The sequence below is a fragment of the Stegodyphus dumicola genome, chromosome 7 (assembly GCF_044657685.1).
Source record: "Stegodyphus dumicola isolate Sdum_Otavi_A_Nest chromosome 7, ASM4465768v1".
NCBI lineage: Eukaryota > Metazoa > Arthropoda > Arachnida > Araneae > Eresidae > Stegodyphus > Stegodyphus dumicola.
Genome location: NC_140774.1, coordinates 158,716,824 through 158,738,835, shown reverse-complemented (window position 1 = coordinate 158,738,835; position 22,012 = coordinate 158,716,824). Strand labels below are relative to the sequence as shown.

The 22,012-nt window shown below is 34.9% G+C and overlaps 1 protein-coding gene across 4 annotated transcripts in view; it reads left to right on the top strand.

Annotated features, from left to right (window-relative positions):
• Nep3 (M13 family metallopeptidase neprilysin 3) overlaps positions 1-22,012 on the top strand; it is a 169,666-nt gene that overhangs the window by 29,491 nt on the left and 118,163 nt on the right. For 3 of the 4 annotated variants that reach the window (XR_015042219.1, XM_085820978.1, XM_085820980.1), the window contains 2 exons: positions 16,753-17,083; positions 21,332-21,544. Coding sequence is in view for 3 of the 4 variants with exons in the window: in XM_085820978.1 (XP_085677104.1) it covers positions 16,753-17,083; positions 21,332-21,544 (544 nt within the window). In the remaining variant the exon portion in view is untranslated. The remainder of the gene's footprint in view (positions 1-16,752; positions 17,084-21,331; positions 21,545-22,012) is intronic. The other variant, XM_085820979.1, reaches the window with a different exon arrangement.

Genomic DNA, 22,012 nt, shown 5'->3' with positions numbered 1-22,012 from the left:
GCGTTTGGTTATCAACTAACAAATTGTTGGGGTGATTTTCTGAAGGTCAAGGGTAATTTTATCAGTTAGCTGTTTGGTTTTTCACTAGAGCAGTTCTTTTTTTTTTTTTCTTTCGCTTTCGTTCAAAGTTTTGCTAGCGGCTACGTTTAATATTTTTGAATAGTAGACGTTTACTTATTAGTATTAGACGTTTACTTTAAATTTTATTTTATAGTTTCTAATTTCTAATTGTAGATATAATATTAGTTTATTTTTTTCGGATTTTTAATTTCCAAACGGATCGGAGAGGGCTGACCATTTCTGAAGCACTGAAAGTGCTACACGAATTGCTTTCAGATAGTGAATCTGATACGGCTCCCGGTACATATGCAAAAAAGGCAATATTGGGTTGTGCTTTTTCAAAGCTGGTGTCACTTCCTTCGAAAAGTACCACCATGAAAAAAATAGACTAAAGTATAAATATGAAATGTAAATATCATATACCCAAGTAACTTTTTTTCCCATTCATACGCATGTAATCAACATATAACCACCCCACCCCCCCACACAAAAAAGGTCCCTCTGTGGCGCAACCCGGGTAATGCTAAATCTGCTACGGTATTCAGAATCTAGTGTTTTTTTGACGTAGGTAAAAGCTCTCTTTTACGCGCTTCCTAGCAATGCTCGTTTCAGCACTTTTCGAAGCTCTCTATTCAGTCAGTGTGCCCGCTTCGGGCACACCCACAGAATTAAAACGATAAGTGCTATCTTCACAAAATTTCACTTCCTCCAGGCCTAATTAGACTGCCTTTTTTTTTTTTTTTTTTTTTTTAATCCAAATTTCAACTTTAAAAATTAGCGTGCCGGAAAGGGATATAGAGGTGCTCGTATCTCGAGGTTTCACTGTATTTGCGAAACACCAGTGTTCCAAGAAACACAGTTTGTAAAATGTTGAATTAGATTGTGGCAAAGCGCTAGAGAGCTATCTATTTATGGAAAAGGATGTCTTCATAGAGAAATTTGTTAGAAAAACTAGCTCATATTCTATTTACACATGGAAAAGAACATGAAAATTCGTATGCAGCCTGCCAGTTTGCCAGGATTAGAACTCGGATCGAAATATTAGCGGTCAGCGGTTTTATTACTCTGCGACTGCACGAAATGTATGATGTTTAATCCAGCTTTCTCAAGATCTGAAACACAGGCATTTCTCAGATACTTGCAGTGAGTCCAAATATGACATCTTTAATTTATTTTTTATATTTAATCCGTCTCTAATTCGTTAACAAACTTATAGACACCATTATGTTTTTTTCGGAGCACATTACATTAATCTGGAATATGGAAATTCAATTCTGCCCTCACCGGAATTCGAAGTATGGATCTCGAAAATGCTGGATGTTATATGCTAGAACTTAAACCACGAGATCACGAACGGAAGAATGCGATTATTCCTTACTATAGGTTACTCTACATTACATTCTGTCCTACTTAAAGAACGACTGGGGAAAGGTGAGCTGGTGGCGAAATTTATCGTCCACCATTACTTAATCTGGGCGTTACGTTAGAGTCATTAGGATTTTTTAAAGCAGGAGACGGGGAAAATGAGCAACACCCTCGATGGGACTCGAACCTGGACCTTTTGAATACGCGCCGACTGTGCCACCATTACACCACGAAGGCATGTTGGAAGAAGTGAGAAAATCATCTTAAAAGGGCAGTTCCCACTGGGGTTTATCTGAGCTAACGGAGACAACTGATGTTGGCGACCCATCTTCAACACCAGTTTTTTCCCATAGGGCAGCAAGTTGAAAAATCTGAATTGCAGGCATAGCGGAGCTAATCGACACATGGAACTGACTCCGTTAACTCAGATAAACCCGAGTGGGAACGGCCCTTTAAAGGGCGACTGGGGAGTAGGGGACCTAATCACCAAAACCTGGTGATGAAGAATCGCAATTCCACTACCTTTTTTAAAAAAAATTCGGGAGCCATTGTAGAATTATGAGTTTATTTTGGAAGCTTGGGAAGTGATAAATGAGCAATGCTCTCACCGGGACTCGACTCGAACCTGACCTAAAAAATATGCTCCGGTGTGCTACCATTACACCACGAAGCCATGCCGGAAAGAGGGAGAAAATCCCTTATAAGTTGTCTATTATTCTTGAAGAGTACCAATTACTTTGTTTTACTGATGGTGATTGATAAATTTGAATGAAGATGGTGAGGTGAAAGTTGAGGTATGAGGTAATGATGAAGATAAGATGAAAGTTGAGGTGATGATAAAGTTGAAAGTGAGGACTTATGGTGAATGATAAAGTTGGCCTTGCTTTTTTTGTTTGTGAAAATAAACAAGAAACTTTCAGCATTATAGAACTAGTGATGACTACTCTGTTTTTGAGGCTGAATTTCTTTACTTAAACCTTACTGTGAAATGGATTCAAAATTGTGGTATTGAGATCAATGAGTGTTTTAATATGTAATAATTCTCTTTTTTCGTTACCATGGCTACAGAAACTTAGTGTTTCTATGAAGCTTGCTGTTGAAATTCAGGTTATTATCAATACTATGAAAGAGCTTAATATTGGCGCTCATTTTGCTTATCTTCGTGGACACTGTGGAAATTTTGGAAACGAGAAGGGCTGATGCTGTAACAAAGCTAAGCACGAAACTTCATTTTGATTTAAATCTTCTTGTGTTTTAATATCTCTTTGGAAGCGCTGTTATAGAAAGCGCTGCCATCTATGTTTGAAACAGATTTCTTGCGTCACCAAGAGCACAGTAGACAAACAGTTTGTTCCTTACCATTTTTCACAGAAAAAATTGATAAATTTTCAGCAGATTTTCTCAAATTTTATCAGAAGTTGGCAATTTTAAGGACTTATTTAAAGCATTTTGAATGATGCAATAAAGCATTTGAAGCGGTGATGAAGATTTTAATCACATTATTCGTGTGTTCATCATGTCCAGCACAGGAAAATAGATAACTTTAGGCCACTTTATAGCACCTATCTGTACCTTAGCCATCAATTTTACATGTTTTGCTCTCTCGAATCTCTTCCGTACTTCTGTTCTAAAATTATTTTTGCATTTCATTAAAATTTTTGATTCCAAATAATTTTAAATTAATTTACGTCATGTAGGGGAATTCTAGATATGCTATGAGTATGCTAAATTTGGAGAATTAAATATTTACATTTAATTTTATTTCTACTTTCGATTTGCATATGCATAGATGGAAGGAGTGTGAAATAAGCTAATTCTTCCTGAATAGTCGGTATAGTTTCATAATCACTTCAGTTGCTCATTTTTAAGTAATTTTCTTCATATGGCTTTAATTATCATTAACAATTTTTGTCACTATTTTATGCATATCCATTACTATTGGCCACTGCTAGTAAAGCAGTTTTTCTATTTCGATTTAACTTTTACTATTTAATACTTGTAAAAATCTTTCTAAAACTCTTTAAAATTAAAAAAAATATATTACTTAAAAATTACGAATTTGTAAACTGGAATTTGACTTCAGAATGAAATTCTTTTACTTTATTATATTTCTTAATTTAATTTCAAATATAAGAATTTTAAGAGGGTTATTCTCCTTTAATTATATATATATATATATATATATGTGTGCGATTGGTGCAGTCGATTGCAAAGAAAAAGGGAAGTGCACAACTACATGTTTTAGCCGTCCCACATACAAAATTTCGACGTTCTACGTACGTACGTATAGACATCAAGAAAAAATAACTTATGAATCCATTTTAAATCCACTTTACAATCCTGTTTGTAAAAAACAGTCCTTTATTATGTCCGTACGTACAGATGTCACGTAAAAATATTGCTCAGATGGTTTCGAGAGCGGTTGAAATGGGTATTTTTGTTGAAATATGGTACCCGAAAATTTTGGTAATTGCAACACTTCCTTTACTTTACAAGGAAGTAAAAATGCTGTTTTTATTTATGTTATAGTTTTTAAATCATTTCACACGCCTAGATTCTGATTTGGTGGCGGGGGGAAGAAAAAGTGTAAAAAAACTAACGAAATTTAACATTTTATTCCTTTTCCTAATTTTTCGTTTATAAAACCTAGAATTGGAAAAAAAAAATAATATGTGATGCATTTTTCACATTTTTTGCCACAGCATGATTTAGAGGCCGCTTTTAAAGTGAAGGCCCGGAGCATGGGTATCCGTTTGCCACTGGGGAAATCAAGCCTTGATCGAGTCCTAATTACAGGCTGTTCTTTGATTTAATGTGAACAACTGTGAATATGAACAAGAAGAATATCTTTTATGTTTGTTTTTTATCTGAGTATCGTGGTTACTGCTTTTTTTTTTCTTTTAATTTCTGTGCGTACCGTGTGGCTTCGGGGAAGGGGTTGGGAAATCAGGCTTTGTTCGGGTCCTGGTTGCAGTTTATTTTTGATTTCTTTTAATGCTAAAATCTCTGAACTTTAACAACTGAAAATTTCTTCTGAGTTGTATCATGCTCTTATGTGTTTTTACTGTACTTATTGTGATTATTAAACGTGTTTTACTGTACGCAGTATGACTTGAGGAAAGATAATAAACCCAATTATAACTTTCAAAAGGGAAAAAATGGTCTGTATTTGAATCGAAAAAATATCGAAAAGTTTAAATATCATTTCAAATGTTCAAAATTTTAAAGTTACTTCTTCACCCCATACTGGTGGTTGCCTGGCTTCGTTTTTGGAGGGGCAGAACATCTGTGAACAAGGGAGAAAAAATTTACAATTATTTTCATCTCTCTTCTTCGATAAAAGTAATATCTACTGTTTTCAACTTATTAAATGAAACTTTTACTGTTGAATAAAATTAAAATTATTTAATTAAAATATAATAATATTATTTAATAAAATTAAGGCTTTTTCTAATGCTGAGTGTTATAAACAGAAGACTGTTAAACTACACTGGTGAAATAAAATTAAGAGAATTTGCATATTTTATCGAATTGTATGAAAAGAACTGAATTGAAGGAAAAACCACTGCCTCTAGATGAAAATGCAAATCTTGTACGGCAAATATCTAAGCGTACACGTGTGTGTAGGAGCCAGCAGAAAAACAGGCTTTATAAGCGCGCGGAGGGTAAGACAAATTGCGTTCGCTAGCACACCTCAGCGAATTTCTTGGTGTTATCTTGCAGCAATCGGTTAAATTAACATTAAACAGTAAAAATGAGTAACTGCCAACGTTTAGATGATGGAATTGAGGTGGCGAATTGTGAGGAGGCTAGAGGCAGGCCAATCGCAAGTCCAGATATGCAGAGAGTTTAATTTAACGCCCAGCGTCGTGTGTAACCTATGGAAACAGTTCCAAGATACTGGATCCATCGAGGGACAGCCTGGGCAAGGTTACTCAAGAGCCACGACGGCCAGAGAAGATCGCTATTTGACCATTTTAGCGAGGCGTAATAGAGGGGCTACAGACTTTCAGACTCCCATGAGCGTTACACATGAACGTGTGTCTACTATAACTGTTGAATGTTTATTTTGTTTGTATTATATCAACCTAAGTTCACACCAAATTTTATTAAAATCTGTCCAGTAGTTCTGGAGATCGTGGATCAAATATGAAAATTCTCTTAATTTATTTCACCAGTGTATTAAGAAATATATTATCATTTGAACAAATAAAAAAATATATAATAACGCTTGCAATCCATCTATTATTACAAAACTTCATTATTATTTGCATTTACTTGCCGCTTGCGCGACCAGCCGCACAAAATAGTTATCTTTATTGTATACGGCTTAAGTGTCTGTTTGTCGCCGATAGTTTATTGGTTGCTTGCGTAACTGTACTAGCCAATGGGAAGTTGCCACAGCACAGGGTTGCCGTTTCAATTGAGACGTAGACAATTTCCTGTAAAACCTGCCTTTGCTATGACCATCAATAAGTTCGTGAAAGAACGGACGTAAAATTAAAAATAATTGATGTTCCTCTGAAAGGCGAGCTTAAAAATGATGGAAAGATCTACACAAGAAATGTTGTATACAAAGATCTTTGACATGTGAATTAACATTTTATTATTTAAATCAACTTTATTTATTGAGATAGCGGTGGCTCTTAAGAAATGTACCGCCAGTGGTTTCCTTCATTGCACTTTAAGCAAGTAGAAGGGGGAAACTCCATGGGGCAGTAAGCAAAGGGGCGTCCTCGCCGCCTATCCTGGGCAATTCAGTTTGAATTAGCAGACACCTTTGCTTTTAATTAGTGTAATTTCTTCGAGTCCAATTAGTATAACTGCGTAAAAGTATTTACAGATTTTAATAATAAACTAAAAATAATGCTTTTCTGGGTACAGTAATTTTATCAATCGTTTCAGTGCAACGATTCTAGATTTTAGATACACTAGAAATTATACAATGAGCTGTAATGAATACTGCAGCTCATTATACAATTTCTTCAATATGACAACTGCTTTTAATAATGGATCAAAAAGGTTCTGGAATGGAAAAATAAAAAAAAAAAAAAAAAGATTTAAAGCATTTTATTTTTCAAACTACCAAAAATATTGTTATTTACCCATTAATTCTGAATAGGAAATATTTGACAGTGTAAATACTTTTCTGTCAGACCTTCTCAACTATATTTATATTATTATTTTTGATATGCTAAAACAGCAGTACTTAGAGCAACCAAATTAAGAACATATACATTCTTTCATCTGAATATGTACTTCTGAAGCCTGAATCTTGAACTTCGAATTTGTTTTCTGTTTCTTTTTTTGCGCAGCAGCGGCCGAGCGGTAAAATCGCTGAGCACTGTTAGTTCGGTCTGTGAATCGAATCCCGGTGAATGGAGTGGCTGCTGCATGGCCGTTTTCGTTCTTTTGCCCATGTGTAACGTGTAGACGAGCCACTTCCCTTAAATGCCTTCCACAAAGGCATCCCTTCTCTTAGGTATACGCCCACCAGCGGCCGAGCGGTAAAGTCGCTGAACACTGGTAGTTCGGTCCGAGGTTCGAATCCCGCGAACGGGCTGGCTGCATGGGCGTTTTCGTGGTTTTCCCCATGTGTAACGTGTATACGAGCCAGTTTCACTTAGAAAGTCCTCCACGAAAGGCATCCCTCCCCTTAGGCAGATAGCCCTCGTGTGCTTTGCCATAATTAAATACACCAACACACCATCTCTTAGGTATACAGCCATCGAGTGCTTTGCCAGAATCAAATAAAACGAAACATTTTCCTTTTTTTATTATTTTGTGCAAATATAATGACATTTTGACTACGATTTAAGAGCAATATGCTGTCACTCGGTAAAACGTAAGCTATTTATGTTTCAAATTTAATCAAAAAACACTCATTTAACAGAAATGTGTTGTCACTGCAGGAAATAAAATATTTTTATCTTCAACATGCCAGTGTGATGCCATTCGGAAAAGTGAAAGATGTCTAATTTCTTTTTAACTTTAATTCGTCTGTTATTGATTAATAAACTAAGTGATTTAAAAGTGTGCTAAGCTTCCGCTGCAGTTTTGAGAGGGAACATCTCCGGGACCAGTCCAAGTTTTTTTTTTTTTTTTTTTTTAAACCCTTCTTTCCCTACCACTGACCTTTCGAGAAAACTAGCTGTGCATTTTTAATGCCCCAGTACTGCACAGACACTATACGTTTACTACAAGCATCTATGCCTTCTCCAGGGTTTTGAACTTTTACTCATTGGTGTGGCAGCAAGCATCACTAAGCACTATACCGGCTAGGTGGCGTGGCAGTACAGTAGTACAGGGAGGTATTGAAAATATTTTTAATGCATGTATATTTGACATTTAGAAAATTTTAACAAATAACCAGGGCAAAATAACAAACTTGCCGAGACACTAGGATATATCTTCAAATTGGGACAGTTTCGGAAAATTAAGACATCTCGTACTTCCTAGATTTAATTCAGTCCAATAAGTTTAAATGAAATGCAAGAATAACCCTTGTACGGAATATAATTTAATATTCCGTACAAGGAAGTCATGTGGTGTACACATCAGATTTTTTTATTTTGTTTTACTATCAATAGTAAGTACTGTGTTAGGTAGGTTGTTTTTAGGTAAGTTCATGTTAGTGCTATGACTTTAAATAACCAAAATCATTTTATAACGGTCAGACAGTTCATAAAATATTTACTGATTGGAAAAGAATTTTCTCTGTGATATTGCTCTGTGATATCTCTGTGATATATCTAAGATATTGCTTTTCACTTGAAAAGTCTAGAACAGTCTAAAAATGTTAACTTTAAAGAATTAAAGATTGTAGAAAATAACTTGTTTTTTTTCTTTGGAACACAATTCTACGTGAAATTCAGATATTTTCATCTAATTAGAGTAAAGAATTGATGCATCACCATTTCTTCACACTTTTATTTATTTTAAGCGCACTTCTTCCTTTTTTAACATATCTGATGAGATCTCACAAATTAAAAATTAGTGTTAAAATGGTAAACATATATAAATTTGCTTATATTTCTCTAATTTATTACTAACCGTAAAAAAATTTATATAGCACTTTATTAAAAATTTAAATAACTTTCATCGCGGTCGCATAGCTGAGGACGCACGTAAAACTGTCTGCGGACGCAATGGTGCCCGCAGGCCATAAGGCTGGAAACCACTGCCTTACGTCTTCAAACATCTTAAGGACCTTTGCTCTTCCTTCGAGTTCTTCCTGATAAAAAAAATGTAGTTGCGGAGCGCTTATGGAAGAAGATACGATTTCGTCATAAATTAGGAAGATAAATATGTTACACTTTTCGGAATGGCAACACTCTGGCGTACGAAAGATGAAAATGCTTTGTTTCGAGCAGTCCAACAGATTGCTTCTAGTAAATCGCTGATTTTGTTAATCAAAAAATTAACTGAGTTTCCATAAAATATGAAATAAATAAAAAAGAAATTTGGAATTCAAAGTTCAGGCTTGAAGGTGCATATGTTCGGATGAAGGCCTATTTGTATTCAAAATTCGTGGTCTGTAGGTGCCGCCATTTTCTCACAATGCAAAGAAAGATTCTTCATTATTTAATGATAAAGATTATTACGAAAACAGATGGCAGTATGCAGAACTATTTTTTGAAGAGATTTATTTTATTACGCTCATGTCCTTCCTGGGATTTATTGCATCATTATATGAAAGAAAAAGATTCTGTTCCCAGTTGTTGCAGATATTTAGAATTCTCTCATACTTCAGATATTTCGTCGGTTCGCTTTTGCATCACGTGATTAAATTGCTTTCCAGAATAGTACATTGTATATAACAACCGGATATGGGAGAAGTAACTGGTGTTTGGGAAGAATTTCCGGTCGAGTCTTTCTGCGGATGTAGATATTTTTCTTGCGATAATCTTCCAAAACCAACAAGAAATCTCTACCGCGCGTATTTTTCTGAGTTCTAACTTCATTCTATATTTCAGATTTAATTTCATGAGCTAGCAGGACTAAAAATTAACAACAGATTTTTTTTTCGTCGTCAAAAATGTCTTTGTCCCAGCCGAAGGTGACCACTGCTAGTAATTTGATCCTAGATCTAGATTTTTATGTTATTCATGAGTTCTAATTTCATTCAACAATAACGATTTTAGGTCAATTTCTCACTGACCAGGAACGGATTAACTGTATACCGCCTAAAGAAAAGTTAAGTTAGTTATTGTGAAACAAAACGATAAGAAAATTGCTGTCTCAATGCCTCAGCGTAAAACAAAACTGTCTTAAAAAATTGCGTATGGGATAACAGGAATCTGTGCGTAATTTAGTTCTACGTAATATGGGAATGCGAGTCTGCACAAGCTCTTACGCGGTCATTATTTTTAGAACCATAGGTCGTAGACATATGCTTCTAACTGCAAAAAGGTTTTAATTGAAGAAAATATTTGCGTTTTGGCCTATGCTTCTAACTGCAAAAAGGTTTTAATTGAAGAAAATATTTGCGTTTTGACCTATGCTTCTAACTGCAAAAAGGTTTTAATTGAAGAAAATATTTGCGTTTTGGCATATGCTTCTAACTGCAAAAAGGTTTTAATTGAAGAAAATATTTGCGTTTTGGCATATGCTTCTAACTGCAAAAAGGTTTTAATTGAAGAAAATATTTGCGTTTTGGCATATTTACGCGTAAAAAAATTCAAGTTTGTAAACATTATAAAGTATAATTTTTTGTGCGTTTACCCAGTCCCTATCATTATATTTAGGAAAATTTTATACTCGTTATAAAAATAAAAAACAAAAATTGTGACTCCCATATGACCAAAATAGATCAATATTTTGAAAGTTATCATATTGAAAAGCCCTGCACAAATTGAACAGCAAAATTTGTGCATTGTGTGTACGCATTTAAAATACCGTATTCTCGTGTGTCATTATCGCGACTTGCTAATCATCCTTATTTGTATACTAATGCTATAATATACAAATGGTACTACACTACCAGTATCTCAATCGCTGGTACCGGCATCCCACAGCATTTCATTCACAAATTTTGCCATGCATTTAGTATACAAAATATTGTACAGTAAGGAATAAAATATTGTAACTCGCACTTTTTACGCAAGTTTGAATTGAATAACATTCTACAAATTCTTTCGTAAATATTCTTCTCCAATGCTATTTACAAGTTATGGTTCTTCAGTTATATCGTTGACGTTTAGTCTTCTGTTGTAAATATTTTTTTTTATTTTTTGTTTTGTTGTTGTTGTTTTGAATGCTGATTTAATGTATGTAACCCAAGTTTATTCTTCTAATTAAAATGGTAAAGGTAGAGGTAAAACTGTTAGTAGAATTTTTCTATTAATTATAAAAATGGTTATTCCTCTTTTCTGTAAATTTTAACTGCTATCTTGTCAGATTGACCGTCATTTTAGTTAACCGAGGATGTCGTCCTCTATATTACGCCGCTAAATCTGATATTGAACCGAAATTTTTAGCGTAAATGTTAATAACAAAAGTGAAATATATGAATATTTTTAATGTTTTTTTAATTTTTGGAAATAGACACTTCCATGGCAGAATCTGTCAGACATTTTTGACCCGTTATATCATGCTATGCTACGCTATACCAGGTACATATCTTCCGACTTCTTTGGGAAATATTGGTATTGCAACAACATTTCACCACCACAGATAGACTAGTAAAAATCTATAAGGAATTACCGCATTCTCTCTTACTTGCTCTCGTGACTCAAGTAATAGCCCGTTTAGGCAGCAATTGGGATATTCTTATTTCGAATTGTATCGGGCTATAGTCGATTTATGATATTTTCGGCTATATATATATATATATATATATATATAAACTCATTTTTTTTTCTCTCTCGCTATATAAACTGACAGCTTTCTGATTTTATATTACGCCAAAGGGACGCTTTTTTTTTTTTTCATTTACACACGCATACCCGTTTCGAGGGCATTTAGGCTAATGTCCCTTGGGCTAAAGCCCAAAGGGACATTTAAGTTTCCGACAGACAGCCTCGCGCGCTGGAGGATAAAAATGTTTGTCGTTGAGTTTATTAATAAAAGATTTGTTAAAGTTTTGCAAAACATAAAATGGACAATCGAAATTCCAAATTCAGGCTTCCATGTGCCCATATTCGGATGGAGGACTACGTAATTCAAAATTTGATGGGTCTAGGTACCCTTTTTTTTCCTATTGTGAGAAACATACACATATTCTTGCAGATTCTTCATTATTTAATTTCTTTAAATATAATACACTGCGATAAAATTTCGTGGCAACAATATAAAACCGTTTATAGTGATGGGACTAACGGTCCTTTTGGGTTTGGGGGATAAAAATTGCTGATTTCGCAATTCACGATCCTCCACTCACATTTCAGCTGTGTCTTGTAGTTTACATAGCACGTAATAATAAACTGAAACCATGAAAACAAAACGTATAGAAAGGTGAAACGATATATTCTATGTAAATAACTCTAAACAGAAATAAGTAGTAAATTATGAGGATATCTATTACACTGCAAAGAACTGGAAGAGAAAGGCCTAACATAAAAGGTTTTACTCTGGGTCTTAAGTTTTTTAAATCGGGTCTTCCATAGAAAGGAGAAAGAGCGGGTTATTTATTATTTGTTTTCATTCTTCTTAAAATAGTTTTTCTGGTGGGAGTCCATTTTCTTAAGAACTTCTCTGTACTTAAGAAAAAAAAGCTATAATTGTTCGAGACCTCTTTTATTTCTTAGCGGGTGATGTCACTATGACGTCATATGGCTTACGAACAATAAGCCCTGTCGTTAGCAAACATAGACGTTACCCAATCCATTCGTAGAATGGCAATGGATAGCTCGGTGACTTCTGCTTCTTTCGCAACGTACGATAAATGCCCGTAAAACCTCGCAGAGCCTTATTTAGACAAGGAAGGAGATGTAATCCTGTCACGACCAAATAAAATCTGCAAACAAGATCATGCCTCAGAAAGAGACGGATGGGAAGAACGGAATCTAGAAGTGCGGTTTTCAAATTTGGTCTTTTCACAAAACCCATAAAAAATATAATTTTTTTTTGTGCAACCCTTACCATATTCATAAAGAGGTAATGTTGAGAAGCATCGAAAATATATCAACTTTTTGTAGACTTTAATGTAGAAAATCAAAAGAAAATCATTATTTCATTATAATTTTACTAATAAAAAATATATTTTATATTATTTTTAATAACTGTAAAGGTAAAAAGATGTTATTTAGTTAATTACTTAGATATTTAGTTTCGCAGTCCTGACATGGCATTTAAAAATTCTTTCGAATTTAGATTTTGATTTAACGTACTTTGGACGAGTTGCATGGATCCTCAGTGTTCAACACGGTTTTAAGACCACTAAACTAGATGCTAGTTATTTTAGGTATTTAGTCTTGAAGTCTTCGCACGGTATTTTAAATATTTATATTTTGATTTGCGAAGCCCAGGAAGAGTTGCTTGGAACTTCAAGGTTCCAGGGAACACAATTTAAAGAATATTAATCTAGCCGCTAATTATTTTAGATGTTGAGTCTTCCGGTCCCTGGATGGTATTTACAATTTCTTTCAAATTTTGATTTACGAAAGTCTGGAGGATATATGGAGTTTCGGAGTTCCAGAGTGCACAGCTTGAAGGAAAAGCAGGTTTTAGCAACTGCGAGAAGCATTAAGACTTTTAATTTTATTTTTCATTCAGCCTTCGGCACATTTGACTCTCCTAGAGTTGCCATATGAGAAAGCATAATATTTTTATTTTGTCTCTCAAATTTAATCAGTCTGTCACTGGTTAACAAACTGAACGATTCAAAGCAATAAACGGACTTCTAAACGTTTGTATTGTTTTCCATTTATTATGAAAACTATCCTGGCAACATAAATTCCGCAGGTATCTAGGAAACATCAATGGGAAGAACGGAATAAATCTTAATGCAGTTTTCACAAATATTGCCATCGCGCGAAACTAGAAAAATATAAACTATTTTCAACGCTTTTTCGCTAATAGTGTGTAGGGCTCACTTGCCTAACTTCTAAGTGAGAAATGGAAGAGTAGTAACTGCATAGAAGAAAGGTTAAAAGTACCCTTTATTACACTCTTTAAAATTTACAATGCGTCAACTCGAAGCTAACATACTACGCTTCTTCTTGGTTGGTAACTGAAATCACAGAACTAAACTAAACATTTGAAGATATGTACAAGTAGTAGAACTAAGTTTCATGACTCAGATAATTCCTGTTTCTTAAACCCGCGTCGAAAACTAGTGGCAGCAAGTAAATGCAGTTAGCCACGTAACACCAGCAATAATTCCGGGAGCAGAAGCTTACGCAACAGAGATAACGGCAATAGCCTAACTCTATCTAACTTTCGTACTTAACCTCAGTTTTTAAACTCTTTCTTCTTAAGGTAGAATTTGCATTTCATCACGCGCGCTACCAAATTTAAATGTTTTTGCATTGACAATTAGGGAATTGAAGGCTTATAGGAAAGCTTAAAATTAAAACTTAACTTGTTAGTTAAAAATAAATATAAATCCTTACAAGTCATTTCTCGGAATGTTATTATTCTACAAAGCATAAGATATCTAATATATCTTTATGAATTTAGTCAGTCTGTATTGATCAGCGAACTGATAAAGAAGCAGCGAACGACTAATTTAAATCTTATTTAAATTTTCAACAATGCATCTAACTGATGTAATGAATTAAAATACATTTAATTTACGATAAATGCAACTGATAAGTTTTATGTGTACGTAATTTGCAGCTTTGCAATAAATAATGAACGATGTTAATAACTTCTGTCTTATATAATTGATTCAAGATCTTTTTTTTTAATTTTATGACATTTTAGATTTTTAAATCTTTTCTAATTTTTTTCAATTTTTAATAGTAAACTCTGTTTCTTGATGTTAAACCATAATCTGAACCCTTCAGATTACAACTTTCCTGTTTAATGTATTTAACCATCAATTTTAATTACAATTAAAAATTCGACAAATTAACTTAAAAGAAGTAAAGAAAAGTAACTCGAGGTCATGATATAAGGTTAAACCTAAATTAATCTAAATCTAAATTAAACTCTTAAGTGAAGCTAAGGCGCCAATGAAAGCCAAAGCTCACAACAATCAGCACAGCACGTAGAATACGTAGTACGCCACGTAGAATCTAGGAATTTCAGAGTTCAAAGATGTCAATACACATTCTTCCTTTAAACTTCTGTTCTTGCTTCTTATTTATATTCTTTTAAATTTTATTTCTGGTGAAGCTGAAGAAAACACAGAAATGCAGGAAAGATTTAAAATATAAAATAAACCTTAGAAACTGACTAATTAAATAGTTAATTATTATCAATTAATTAATAGCTATTTAATTAATGTTTATAAATTGTTATTTAATCAATAATTATTATATAATTAATTATATATAATTTAAGTGATAATTATTAGATAATTTATTGTTATTTATTGAAATACATAAAGATTGAAGTAATTAAATAATTAAAATCAAATAAAATGTAAAGAGATAAATTGACATTTAATAAGCGATTTTTAATATAAATTTATTGTTAAAATAAAATTTTCGAGATAAAATTTCTACTGAAATTGTTATTAAGTTACATTAAAGAAGGGCCGCAGCCTTCTTATTCAGGGCTCCGGTGCGTTCCGGCTAGAATTATGATTTATTACAAAAACTAAGAGGCACCGACCAGTTTTAAGCTCTGATCGTAGGGAGTTCTTTTATCATCACAAAAATTAAATATACTTAACGTATAGCTGATGAAAATTCCAGGGCGAAACAGAATGAGGGTATGAGTGGGTGGAAACAAAAAACGACGGGAATCTTGGTGAGAGAGAACGTTCTCTTTGACCGCGGCTCTCTGCTGATATAATTATAGCCATCAAGATGTGTGTCAGGGGTAAAATGAGCCCTGAATCTGACTCCTAAGGATGAATGTAAAGTTGCTGGTTACGCTTTCCCCCATTAGTGGATACTGTCGGAAGACGATATATAGGACGTGCTTGAGCAATTTATCTCAGTGTTTCACTCTTATTGTACTCGCTGTCACTAAAACGCACATTTAAGAAAACAAATTTTCCTTCTTGCGAGGATAACTAACTGTAAGCATCGATAACAATACACTAGATACGATGGCATGACGAGAAATTTACGCATTCCTAAACAAACTCCCCCAGATTTATTGCCCTTCTTAAAGGGAAAGGTTTCCGCATGTGAGTGAGGAGATTTTACTTCAACGTCTCATGTTCTCATGAGTTCGTATTTCTAGAGAAATAGAGTATTGCAAGGTCTGCTTATTGTTAAACTAAAACGTTAGGAATTCTAAATTTTTTCCTTTTAAACTGTGGTTCAGTTTCATAAAAAGAGTACTGGATCTCATCTTATCTAGGGCTTCGGTGAGCTCGGCTAAAATTGTAATTTATCTTAAAAATTGAGAAGTACCGGAGCCGGGCTCCGGTGGGCTTCGGCGCAATTTAAGCACTATTGAAACCTGTTCGAACTACCAGTGATCATCGGTTTTATGTATTTGATCACTGGTTTTTCTCACTTTAACAGCTGATAGAGGTTTAAGCTAAACAGTTAGTACGAGAATGTCTAGTTTAAGAATCCAAGCATTCAGCATTTTCTTCGGGGCTAGTCTGATCATGGTTGAATGTTATGCAATTAAATTCTGCTGAGGAATCAAAATATTGACTGTCTTATGATTAACTTCTTTGAATTGCTGAACTGATTCCAAAGTGTTCCTTTGAACAATTCTCTAGTCACATTCTCTGAAAACAAAATTTTCTGAAAGGATTTAGGAAAGGTAAAGAAAATTCAAATTGAGGAAAATCCTGCGGATGTCGAAAGACATAGAAAGAGACGAAGCAGAAGACTATTACTTAGAGTAAAGCTTTGTGGAAATTTCTTTTAGTTATTCAGAATTCGCTGATGTGCAACGAAGAATGTAGATCGATTAGATCCATATTTAGGATGTATGTGATCTTCTTTGCAAAGGAGATCTCTCTCTGGTAACGTAACCTGGGTACCAGAGATTCCACAATGAGAAAGAATCCAATTACTATTATGAAAATAATAAGTCCAGTTTAAAGTGTAAAAAATATAATATAAAGTAACGTACGAAAAAATATAATATAACGAAAAAGATGTAATAAACGAAAAATATAATATAGTATAAAATTTATAAACACACACAAAATATATTTTAAAATTGAATTAAGTATGTTTAATGAAGTTATAGAATGGCAAATCTTTTAAAAGTCGCCTGTCTTGAAGATTCTCACTTTCTTTCCAGATGCCCCGGTACAAAAGGACGGAGTTCGACGAAGAGGAGACCAGTAGCATGGCTAGCATGGCTGTCGACGCCCCCATGGTCACGGGTGCCCAAAGCGGAAGTCACACGCCGGGTCACGGGGGTGTCCAGGTCAGGTACTCTCCCGGTCGCAAACGCAACTTCTGGGAGAGGGCGTCGCCCTTAGAGAAGATACTGATGATCAGCGTCCTCGTCCTTCTCCTGATTGTCGTCATCCTGTCCGCGGTGCTGGACTCGTACACGGGATCACCAACGGTCAGAGTGGTCCACATATCAGCAGTCAACGGTACCACGAGCGTCGTCAACGCGAGTGGTGAGTTAATATTGTGAAGTAGCAATTAATTATGGTGAAGTTCAATTAATAACACAACAAGCAGGGTAGATTACCTGCGTCTAAGTGTACAGCAGGATATGTTCTGCCTAGTGACCTTTATTTGGACTATTTAAATATAGCATACCGTGACAAACAAGACCGATGATAGATTGTATAGTGATATTTTCAGGCATCCATACATGTGACATGCTGCAGTAATTTACAAACTACGATTAATAACAGATACAGGCACGGTCCATTTTGAATTACAAGTAAGTAAAAATACACGCCACAATATTGGTCATTTATAAACACAGGATTACAAATAATTAAATTACAATTAAAGATACAGCGAATGAAACTATAACAACGACACTAATACAATGAAGCTATAACCCAAAGATACAGTCAGTGATGCAATGAAATCAGGTATTCTAAATACAGATACATTTCTTTATGTAGAAATTTCAATTTAATGATACAACGAGCTATACAGCAAAAACAAGTGATAATGCAAATACCATCTTGTTTTTGAACGTATTTTGCATCCATGTTCTTTTGAGGAATGCTGCAGGCAATGGTCTGGAGCAAACTAAATTGTCTGTACAATTAGCTCATAGTTTCACTAGCGACTGAATAACGTACTGACCTGTAATAAGCGTGGTTGCTCGCGCAGAAGTGCCAATTCCTCCGATTTCAACAGAAGACTCCTGAATTTCAATCACATTTCTCACCAACCTAATTTATAACATACTTCTTTTAATTTCCTATCACTCTTAAAATTAATCGCATTTTTTATATATCTAGGCTTACTGTTTCTTAATAAGAAATATTAATCCGAGCTTAATGGGAACCCCAAAATGAGATTTATGTCCTTTCTGTAGATTGCTTACTGGACGGGGGAAAAATCGAAAGCCATTTCTTTAATGGAAGATCAAGGCGCGCTACCATTATGCGCGTGAAAGCATCTGAAAATGATAATGCGAGTTTTAGATGTGTCTGAATATGCTCAAGAACAAGTGGATATTCCAGGGCATTGTCAAAATTGCAAACTGTATGGCTTAGTTATATCGATCACTGCGTATCACTGGATTCAATTTCTTCAGTGAATGCCGCAGCAATTCTTATAGCCTATTCTACCAATAAGCAGAAAGCAAAATCGAAGGCGTCTTTGCGTTTCTCTCGTCATTCAATTACTGCACCAAAAGCGGTTTAGTATCATCTTGTCAGTAAATACTGAAAAAAAAAAGGCCATTGAATTAATTCATACATTGTCACTAAGAAATCATAAGCAATTCTGAGAAAAAGCATATTTATTGACATTTGTGTGTTAGAGGATCCTATAAAGTTCTTTCATTGGCTTTTAGTTACTGAGCATTGCTGAAAACTCCATTTAACTGACATTTAATCCAAAAAGCTGCCGAAAGAAAAACATTTAAATAATATTGGTATCGGTAAGCACTGCTGATAAAATTGTTTATCTAGTCACTATAATGCTTATGCAATGATAAAAATACTATTTAATTGGTTTCCAGTATGTAAGTAATTCTGAAACAGCTCTTTAATTGGCATGCGATCAGTAAGGGAAGGGTTACAAACTGACCAGTTTGCTTAAGCGCAATGAAGAAGTTGTTCAACTGGCACTGGTGATAATTCCTGTCAGTGTTTCCTCTAGGTTCTGTCGAAAATAATATGTAGACCTTTTCCAGGTAACAAATTGATTAAAACGTGTCCTGCGAGAATCTAGCCCGCTAAGGACAATAAGGCAGGAAAGTCAAGTGGCCATGGAAAAATACTACGAATTTTGCCCATCATCAAAATGCCAAAACTCACTTTTGCAACGTAGAAAGTAAGAATATTTACAATGAAACTTAACAGCATAAATGCATATAATATTAGAAATACCTTAATATTGAACTTAATTAATCTTTGTATACTAATACGATACTTAGAGTTGTAAACAGTGTTATTTTGCCATCAGAAGAGATTTTGCTGATGAATTCCGACACTGACTTACCGAAAAAACGCAATGCTATGAAGGAATGAGTAGAGTATGATCAAAAGTAGCAGACAGATAGAGAATGCATGAAATGAACAAAGTAGTTCAGTGCAAAAGTTAGTGGAAGGGGAAGTATCACTGATTACAGTTTCGTGGGGTCAAAGGGTTATTGTCACAATAAACACAGCAGAAGTTGAAGTATTTCACGCGCAAGATGAAAAATGTTCAAACACTAAAATTTTGTATGAGTTTATTATGTTTATTGTAATAATTACGGTTTGACGATGTTGGACTAGTTGCAACAAACGTGCTGTTAGTAACAAATATTTTCATCTTTATTTGTGCTAATATTTTCGATGAATTAACTTTAGTTTATTTTAAGGGGAACAAATTTTTTTCAGCTTTTCAGAGAATACATATATATATAAAATGAATTTATTTTCGAAAAGATAATGTAGTACAGTGAGCAGCAGATGTAGAGTAATCAGCAGGATGCGAACACATCTTGCGAGAATACATGAAATACCCCTTTGAGGAACAGATGCAGTCAGCGTGCGGATAGCGTTCTAAGAGATGATGATTTTGAGCTATCCTTCACAATTCATTCTCTGACTGAGGCTGGAGCAGATCAAGGAAATGATGGCCGTTTACCTCCTAAAAATGCTAAATCAGGGTGAAATCTGGAGATTCCATGATTACTGAAGCATTTGGAAACTTTACAGGGCTTATCTGTTGATGACTGCCATGTGCGATTGGGCGTTGTCTTGCTGAAAAACGGCATTTTGTAAGCGGAGATGAAGGGTATTGCAATATTTCATTCGTGTATGCGTTGTGCAATTATCGAGCTTCTAATACAAACTAGAAGTGGGTGGTTATCTTTAGCGATGGGTCCCCAAACCATAATCCCACGTTGTCGAGCTTTATGGCATTTACAATCGCAGTAAGACTGACTTGTCTCTATGTTGATTATAGGCTCATCGGTGACTGTCACTGGTGAAACAGAAAAGAGACTTTTTGCTGTATATTACCTTGAGTCATTCAGTCGCCCGAGAAACTGCCTCGATACCATTCCAGATACCAATAACGTAATAATAAACCAGATACCAATAGTAATAATACCACCGTAATATTATTACCATTTAGAACTGGTGGCTTCGTTGAAATGGGCTTTGGCTTATCGTGCTAGAATTACAATGTAGGTCGCAAAACTGTTGATCATCCAAATGTTATGGGAATAAGTAAAATCCGAAAGAGTTGATGCCTGAGAATTCCCGTCTAAACGTGTACTAAAAAACGGCTCTGTTCTGCAGGATTTTGCATCGCTTGGGGTATATCTCTGCCCTCACAAGAGCATTACACATACGTGAATTAAAGATATAATCTTTTTTGAAGCACGACTCATCGTGAACAACGCAGAAGCAAAGAAAAGGGTGTCTGTAGCGCACTGTGTAAGAAACAATTGTGCAAAAGCAGTCCGAGAGGCATAATCAGCCGATTGAAGTGCCTGGATACACTGTACCTTATACTAATGCAGTTCATTTTATATAAAAATCCTCCAAAATCTTCAGCGGAAAATCTTGCTTTAGTTAGCGCACTCACACTTAAAATATTTTGAATATGGTGTAGCAAAGTCCGACTCATAGTTCTTTTGGAGGAATCCGTTTTAGCTAACCTGTAGTACAGATGTACGGTTCATGAAAAAGCGTCCCTCGTACTATTGTTTACTATATTATAATTATTTATTTGACTCGCTCATTATAACGGAGCCCGTGTATCAGATGCATGTCAGCGAACTCCCACGTTTTTAGGTATATTCGCCCATCCTATTACCTCTGCTTTTGCGTGTTAAATGAAGCTTCCCTGCGAGAATGCTCGGACAACGCAATCTATTGTGTACGAAATTATTTGCGATCTTTCATGCCTATGTCATTCCGGGCCGTTTGAGTCCAACCTACCGCCGCTACTACAAATTTATAAGCTTGGTACTGAGACACCCTGCTTATATATAATGGTATCAGCTTTATTTTAAAATTGAATCGCAACTTCATTTATCATTTATTATGTTAGTGAGTTTCAATTATTTATTTAACAAGTTTTTCCATATACCCGCAATAGACCTCCGAGTTCGAATCAGCCTCTCGTAATGTCAAATCTATTCCTGAGGATCTGTAGGGAATTACTTGCAGATTCTCTGGGTAATACGCTTTCTTTTTTCATTTTCTGAAATTCTTTTTTGTCTATTCTTCCAGCAGGTGCCGAGTATTGCGTCACACCAGCCTGTGTCACCGTAGCAGCCGCCATATTGAACGCCATGGATCAGTCGGTGGAGCCGTGTACGGACTTTTACCAATATTCCTGCGGGGGCTGGATCAAATCGAACCCTCTCCCGGATGAAAAGTCAATCTGGGGAACATTCGGGAAGCTATGGCAAGAGAATCAAGTCGTGATGAAGAATGTGCTAGGTACGTGCATATTTCCTCTGTTCACTGTACTTGCGAAAATTTGGGGCTTTTAATGGATGCATTTTTTAAATTTAAAGCCGAACAAACAGTAGTAAAGTATGAAGTTTATTTCTATTATTACGTTATTTCTTATGTTGAATCTTACCTGCATTTCAATTGTTTCGTCCACACTACAGTCATTGCAAATGAAGTGAGTTTAAATAACAAGCGAAAGTCCAAATTTAGAAAGAGTTTTGGCAACCTCTACCAGAATGCAATGATCCTGTTTTGTTAGGGTTTACATTTTGCTTTGTAAATATCGTACAACTAATGTACTAACAAATTTACAAGCAAATAAACTGTAATTTGCTGTTATCTTTACTTGAAAACTTCAGTCTGAATTATATTTTCAATATGAGCTGTTTCATATGTTTGTTGTTTCCGTTTGTGCTGCGATATTCTAAATTAATAGAGGACGAAATGTCTCGT